Genomic DNA, 7,824 nt, shown 5'->3' with positions numbered 1-7,824 from the left:
AACCGATTTTATGCCATAAACAAGTTAATAAACGAAAACAAACTAAGATTTATCGCGAACTGACTGTGCAGCAGCACTGACCTGCTTCTGGACCACCACCGTGCGGCGCTCCGGCATCCAGGTGGGTCAAGTTTTAGTTTTGTGTAATAATGGTCCCTATTGTTTGGTTTTGATCAATTTATGAACTATTTTTGTTATAGTTAGTGATAAACAATCATTAAAACATTGAGGGACTAAAGTGAATATAAGGAAACTAGATGACTCATAAATGCAAGGTTTTATTAAAGATTTGGATCCGAAATAGGTTCGTACAATGATAAAGTGAAATGAACGAATACGATAAAAACCCGAAATGTTACAGTATCCCCTACTTTTTGGAATTTCGTCCCGAAATTAGAGAATAGCTATAGCGAATAGATGAGGATACTTCTCCTTAATTTGATCTTCACGTTCCCAAGTAAAATCAGCTCCTTGCTTCGATTCCCAACGCACCTTGACTAACGGTAAACTACTAAGCTTAGTAACTTTATCTTTATGATCCATGATCTCAACGGGTCTTTCAACGAAATGCATGGTCTCTTCAATACGAACTTCATCAAGAGGTAATTGAAAATTACCCTCGGCAAAACACTTTTTCAAATTCGAAACATGAAATACCCGATGAATATTTGAGAGTTCAGATGGGAGATCAAGTCTATAAGCAACAGGACCAATACGCTCAATGATTTCAAATGGACCAACGAAACGAGGAGATAACTTCCCTTTCTTTCCAAATCTCACAACACCTTTCCATGGAGATACTTTGAGTAGAATACGATCACCAACATTAAACTCAAGAGGTTTCCTATGCTTATCCGCATAACTCTTTTGACGATTACGAGTAGCGAGTAAATTTTGGCGGATTTGAGCAATGCGGTCAGTCGTTTCTTGAAATAACTCCGGACCATCAATTTGAGATTCTCCAACTTCACTCCAACAAATAGGAGAACGACATTTGCGGCCATAAAGAACTTCAAAAGTTGCCATACCAATGCTAGAGTGAAAGCTATTGTTATACGAAAACTTAATAAGCGGTAGATGAATATCCCAATTGCCCCTAAAATCGAGGACACATGAGCGAAGCATATCTTCTAGAGTTTGAATCGTACGCTCAGATTGACCATCAAATTGCGGATGATAAGCGGTACTAAGATCCAAACGAGTTCCCAAAGCGGATTGGAGAGATTTCCAAAATCGGGAAGTGAAACGGCCATCTCTATCGGAGATAATGGTTAATGGAGTTCCATGATGACAAACAATCCTTTCAACGTAGATATGCGCCAATCGATCAACCGAATACGTTTCTTTGATGGGAATGAAATGAGCAGACTTCGTCAAACGATCGATGATTACCCAAATACTATCATGTTGTTTTTGGGTAGAAGGAAGCTTAGTGATAAAGTCCATAGCAATATCTTCCCACTTCCATTCGGGAACGGGAGGTTGCTCGAGCAAACCATAAGGTCGGTGAAGCTTGGCTTTGACTTTAGAACAAGTGAGACATTTTGCAACATAGAGAGCAATGTCTTTCTTCATTCCGGGCCACCAAAAGACGGAACGAAGATCAGCGTACATTTTATCAGCACCAGGATGTACGGAATATCGTGACTTATGAGCCTCGTCCATTACGAATGTGCGAAGGTCATGACGATCGGGAATCCATAAACGATTAAGAAAATAAAGTAAACCATTGGGCTTGGTTTCCAATTGACATTCTGCACCACACGACATCTCGTCATACATATTGCCTCCGGTGACGGATTCGTGTTGTGCGTTAAAAACACACTCTTTGAGATCATTTTGAATGAGAACACACGTAAGCAACGCAGATTTGACTTGTTTCTTACGGCTGAGAGCGTCGGCCATGACATTTGCCTTACCGGGATGGTAGCGAATCTCGCAATCTTAGTCGCTAAGCAACTTGGCCCAACGTCGTTGCCTCATGTTGTGTTCCTTTTGATCGAAAATGTGTTGGAGGCTCTTATGATCGGTAAATACTATGCATTTGGTACCATAGAGATAATGTCTCCAAATCTTCAAGGTGAATATGATGGCACCAAGCTCGAGATCATGCGTCGTATAATTCTTTTCGTGAACTTTGAGTTGTCTCGAAGCATACGCTATAACCTTGTCTCGTTGCATGAGAACACAACCTAGGCCTTGGTTAGAAGCACCGCAGAATACAATGAAATCTTCACTACCTTCGGGAAGGGAAAGAATAGGAGCATTGCAAAGCATGTCCTTTAAAGTTTGAAATGCTTCCTCTTGCTTTGACCCCACTCGTAAGGTTTACCTTATGTGTAAGAGCAGTGAGGGGCAATGCAATCTTCGAGAAGTTACGAATGAAACAACGGTATTATCCCGCCAAACCAAGAAAAGAACGAACTTTGGTGGGAGTTGTCGGTGTCTTCCAATTCTTGACGGCTTCAATCTTTGCGGGATCGACATGGATACCTTTGTCGTTAACGATATGGCCCAAAAATTGAACTTCCTTAAGCCAAAACTCACATTTCGAAAACTTGGCATACAATTGTTCCTTCCGTAAGAGGTCAAGGATAGCATGTAGGTGCTCTTTGTGATCATTTTCGGATTTTGAGTAGATCAACATGTCATCGATGAAAACAATTACGAATTTGTCCAAGTATGGTTTACACACACGGTTTATGAGGTCCATGAAAACTGCGGGTGCGTTGGTTAGCCCAAAAGGCATAGCAAAAAATTCGTAATGCCCATATCGAGTACGGAAAGCAGTCTTGGCTGTGTCATCTTCATTAATGCGAAGTTGATGATAACCCGAACGGAGATCGATCTTCGAGAAGCAAGTGGCACCTTGAAGTTGATCAAAAAGATCATCGATACGAGGGAGCGGGTAACGGTTCTTGACGGTAAGCTTGTTGAGTTCATGATAGTCGATGCACAAGCGAAATGATCCATCCTTCCTCTTCACAAATAAAACAGGTGCGCCCCAAGGAGAAGAACTCGGGCGAATAAAACCCTTATCGGGGAGTTCTTGCAATTGGCTCGAAAGCTCTTACATTTCAGACGGTGCAAGACGTTAAGGTGCTTTGGCAACGGGATTAGCTCCAGGTACGAGATAAATGCGAAACTCGACTTGGTGAATAGGAGGAACTCTAACAACATCATTAGGAAAGACGTCGGGAAAATCTCCCACAATAGGAATATCTTGAATCTTCTTCTTCTCCTTATCTTTCTCCACCACAAGCGCTAAAAATGCAACTTACTTCTTACGCAAATAATGTTGAGCTTGAAAGCACGACATGAGATTAAGCTTAGAAGCAGGCGTACTACCGAAAACTTTAAGAATACGACCCTCATGAAGAGGTATACGAAGGAACTTATCAAAACAAACGACCTCAATGTGATTTAAAGTCAACCAATCCATCCCAACTATGACGTCAAAACTCCCCATTTGCATCGGAATAAGATCTATACGGAACTTAACCTTTTTAAGGACTATGACACAATCCCGAATAACCGAATCGATAGTGATCGAATTCCCATTAGCTACTTCTACGGTAAAAGGCTTAGACAACCTATCCCAAGACTTATCAATAATATATGCAAATTCTAACGAGACAAAACTCTTATCGGCACTAGTATCGAATAATACGGAAGTAGAATGGTTATTAATAGAGAACGTACAATTCACCACATCACTTGAGCTTTGGGCTTGATTCACGTTCATCATGAAGGCACGACCATTCGAACCTTGAGGAGTTGGTGCAGCTTGATTAGTTGGAGGGGCTTAAATAGCAAGGACCTGAGCAGTAGCAGTTGGCGGAGCCATAAGTTGAGAAACTTGAGGAGCATAGGTGTGAGGTGCAAAGCTTTGATGGATTGGGTATTGGTACTTTTGGACTTGGTAGGCTTGACTAGTGTCGTACGGTGCGGGAACAACTTGGGCTTGATGAGCATAATACGGTGGAGGCATCACATGGGCTTGATTGGTACGGGCTAGCAATGGGCACATATTGTGGAAATAACTAGGATTTCCACAATGGTAGCAAGCACGGGTATTTGGAACACCGACTTGAGCTTGGGGGTTATTAGCAGCTCGAGGAGCAGACAGTGCGAGTTGTTGAGGAGCGGCTTGTACATTTGGAGGTGCATGGCAAGAGTTAGCAAGATGCACATAACGGTTGCACGAGGTGCAAAGACGGCAAGTGGTTGATGCGGGATGATGACGGTTACAGATCGAACACAGAGGGTGCGGTCCATTATACGGCTTCTTGTTGGGTGCATTTTGGTTCGGTGCTTGGTTGTTGGGTTGGTTTACGGCATAGTTTTGGTGATGAGTCTTTCGTTTTTGGCCATTGTTGTTCTTGTGGTAACGGTTAGAGTTGTTGTTTTAGGTAGGCTTAGGGTCGGCTTTAGCATCAGTAGAGGATTCGGCTTTACTCTTTTCAGCAGCAGGCTTGGAGTCCTTTCGGGACAGTGAACCATCTTGAACGTGATCATCAGTCAAAGAAGCAGCAAGGGTTATGGCTTCCTCCAGTGTGAGGGGATCTCGACTGACAACCGTGTCACGGAAAATAGTAGGTAGTCCACAGATATACTTGCGGATACTGTGGGACAACAGTGTTACAAGATGAGGTACTATCCGGCTCACTTCCTTGAATCGGTTCGAGTTAGTAGAGTTTTCACCACCAATTTGTTTCAGCTCCCAAAACTCCATCTCGAGCCTTTGCAGTTCATGCTCGGGACAAATCTTTTTCTTCATAGCTTCCTTAAGCTCCTCCCAAGGCATGGCTAATGCTTCATCAACACCTTGGAGGTCCTTGAATGTGGTCCCACAAGTAAGGGCACGTTCCTCGAGAACACTCGTGGCAAAACAAGTCCTTTGTTGTCCGGACACTCACTATGGATAAAGATGTTTTCCATCCTCTCAAACCAGCGGAGGAGCTTTGTAGCATTCTCCTCGCCAGGGTAAAGAGGAGGTTTGGCACTCGTGAAGGTCTTGTAGTGATAGTTGTTGGTGGGTGCACTCGAAGTAGCAGATCCATTCAAGTTGATGTTTTTAGTTGAGCCATCACCTCGGGCAAAGCAACGGTGAACTCCTTCGTGATGCGAGCAGCCAAACGGCGATCATGAGCAGCCAATGGACGGCGGTTGTTATGGCGACGAAGTTGTGAAGACATTCTGCGGGAACCAAACGAGAAATATGATAAGAATTGGGTAAGTTGTGTAAACGAGTCAATGAAAGGCAATGAGTAAACGTGACTAATACGTGCTAGTGATTGTCATGACTTGAGGTCAAGTCGCGATATAAAATAATGTGATTAACTTTGAGATAGTTAATTAATTAAAGTGTTTATTTCAAGTTTAAAGTGGAAAGTGTTATTGGGTTGGGCTTTCCATAGGCTTCCATGGCAGTTCGAAACCCAAAATAAATAACGAATTAAACCAAGTGAGTTGGCCTCCCATGAGCTTTCCATGGCAATTTGAATGGCCCAACTAAATCATAAAATTACACTTCGGGAATTGGGCCTCCCATGAGCATTCCATGGTAGTTTAAATGACCCCAATTACATAATGGGACTTATATATTGAGAATTGGGCTTCCCATGAGCGTTCCATGGCATTTTATTGGCCCAATTAAATAACAATAAGTAAACAATTTAAGTTGGTCGGCCCATGAGCGTTACATGGCATTTTAACTGACACAACTAATTAACGAATTAACAATACAATGGAGTGGGTCGGCCCATAAGCGTTACATGGCATTTTAACTGAGCCCACTAATTATCGAATACACGAATCAAAATGAGTAGTCGGAGAATCTCGTGAACCACCACGGTGATATCTCCAACAAAATATCGAATCAAAACGGGTTGTGAAATGAATAGTTAGAGTGCCCATGGGTTGTTATGGATTTTCCACCCAACTAAACATTTAAAAATAATTAAAACGCAATATTGGAAGGTTTTCGAATTTAGCCACGAACCACCGTGAATTCGGTTTTTATTAAAGGAATGCAACCAGTTGATCGGTCACGTTTGATTCACTTAAGGTCCGGTTGTATGACATATTGTTCAGCTTTGGCCTAGGGACTCAAGTACAGTGGTCGGGTTATCCTCTAGGTAAGGAATTGCGTTCTCGAAACCATTTTGCCAAGGCCCAACTCATAGTCCTCTAGTCCCCTATGGCTACTAACCAAACATGAAATACCCCCATGCCCTAAGGAGAGGGAGTAAAAACAAATGTGGGAATTCTTAAGTAATTTCTCAAATTAAAAATGCAATCTACTAAATATTTTAAAAGATTTTTAAAGATTTGGAAAATATTTTGAAAGTGAGGCATAGTCTCAGGTTTGGTGTGTGCAATATTTATTAAAAAAAACATTATTTCCTAAAATAAAAGATATAAGTAACTACTTTCCTAAGATACAAGATTTAATAAATATTTACCAAGAAATAAAAGATATCATGTATAATTACCTAAAGAAGCTATAAACAATTAAGGAGCAATTAAACAGTTCAGATAGGCACGTATAGGGTTCCTAACATATGACTAGGACAATTTTTAACCACCTATCTTAAACCTTCGGCTCTAATACAAATCTGTCACACCCCAACCTAAAGCGAAAATGCCGGGACGTGAGCATGATTGCTCATAGCTCGAGGTAACTATCATACAATAATGGTGACAATATCTAATAATTTATTTTATTCCAAATAAAACAATAATATCCAAAAATAGCAAATAAATTCCAACAATAATCCATAACAAATAAAGAAATAATCCAGGTTAAAATTGAAGTAAATTGTCTTTATGATTTCCTAAAGTCTCGACTAGCAATCCAATACTTCAAGTCCTTAGTTCATGCGAAAACCTGCATATACGTAGAAAATACAATAGGTTTGTCAACAATAATGTTGAGTGAGCAAGTCATTAAGTTTTACAATAATGTATAATATGAAAAGATAGCAAAACTTAGGTAAAGTGGTAAATAAACCAAACCAATGAGCAAATAAAGTGTTAATCGAACCATTGCCAACCGAATCGGGCGCCGGTTAAAACTAGACGGTCATATGATCATACTATAATGAGAATATGGTGGACCTCTCCGAATCCGCAAATTAAACAAGTAATCAAATAGCATTTATGTCTAGCAATTCACACACAATATATCGTTTTCTAATGATTGAGATATGTATAATATGAAATACTATAAATACGTATACGCCCCCAAAACGTTTGAAAATATGTGAAAACAGGGGAATGACAAAACTCACCTTAATAACAAGCGAGCTAATAAGATATTAAAAATAAAATAAAGAGTCTTCCGATTAACGCGCCGAACGAAGATAATCAACAGGACCTGAAACTTAGCAGTATGAAAGTATAAGTAAAAATGAACCTAACGCCGCTGGAATCAATCCAAACGGATGAGTAGAACTCAAGTTATGTCAATATTAACGTTTAAACGAGTCGAGTCTGACCAGAATCCGAACTTCGAGTCGGGAGTCGGGTTTTGGGCAGAACCCTTAAAATTTTATTTCGAGAAGAAAAGTCTTCTGGACCAAATGTTGAATCCGAACAGAAACATGTGAAAACAAGAAGTCAAAGTTGTTGACTGCTTTACACTTTATCGGGTTTTAAAGCAATTGACCAGTTAATACCCTTCAATCTCAGAAACTGATTGAAGGTTATCGACTAGTGAATGTTTAGGAATGAAAACTCAGTTTACAACTTACCCGGAATGTGAATGAACAACGAGATATAACGAGTCAAAGGTCCTTGGACTAGCAAAGTCAACCGGTT

The 7,824-nt window shown here is 40.6% G+C and overlaps 2 protein-coding genes across 2 annotated transcripts; both read right to left on the bottom strand.

Moving 5' to 3' along the window:
- Window positions 1–393: 393 nt before the first annotated feature.
- On the bottom strand, window positions 394–1,665 carry LOC143599961 (uncharacterized). The gene is made up of 3 exons (XM_077077781.1): window positions 1,497–1,665; window positions 802–1,045; window positions 394–694 (listed from the first exon to the last, which is right to left on the bottom strand). The coding sequence occupies exons 1-3, from the start codon at window positions 1,663–1,665 to the stop codon at window positions 394–396; spliced, it is 714 nt and encodes a 237-aa protein (XP_076933896.1).
- Window positions 1,666–3,094: 1,429 nt separating this feature from the next.
- Window positions 3,095–3,745, bottom strand: LOC143599960 (uncharacterized). Its single transcript, XM_077077780.1, has 2 exons — window positions 3,349–3,745; window positions 3,095–3,264 (listed from the first exon to the last, which is right to left on the bottom strand). The coding sequence occupies exons 1-2, from the start codon at window positions 3,743–3,745 to the stop codon at window positions 3,095–3,097; spliced, it is 567 nt and encodes a 188-aa protein (XP_076933895.1).
- Window positions 3,746–7,824: the final 4,079 nt, after the last annotated feature.

Source organism: Bidens hawaiensis, unplaced genomic scaffold, assembly GCF_021521415.1.
Source record: "Bidens hawaiensis isolate Kalapana, Puna unplaced genomic scaffold, B.hawaiensis_p1.1 tig00053143_1, whole genome shotgun sequence".
In the NCBI taxonomy this organism is placed as follows: Eukaryota; Viridiplantae; Streptophyta; class Magnoliopsida; order Asterales; family Asteraceae; genus Bidens; species Bidens hawaiensis.
The sequence above is the reverse complement of the archived record's forward strand: the minus strand, read 5'-3'. Positions and strand labels throughout refer to the sequence as shown.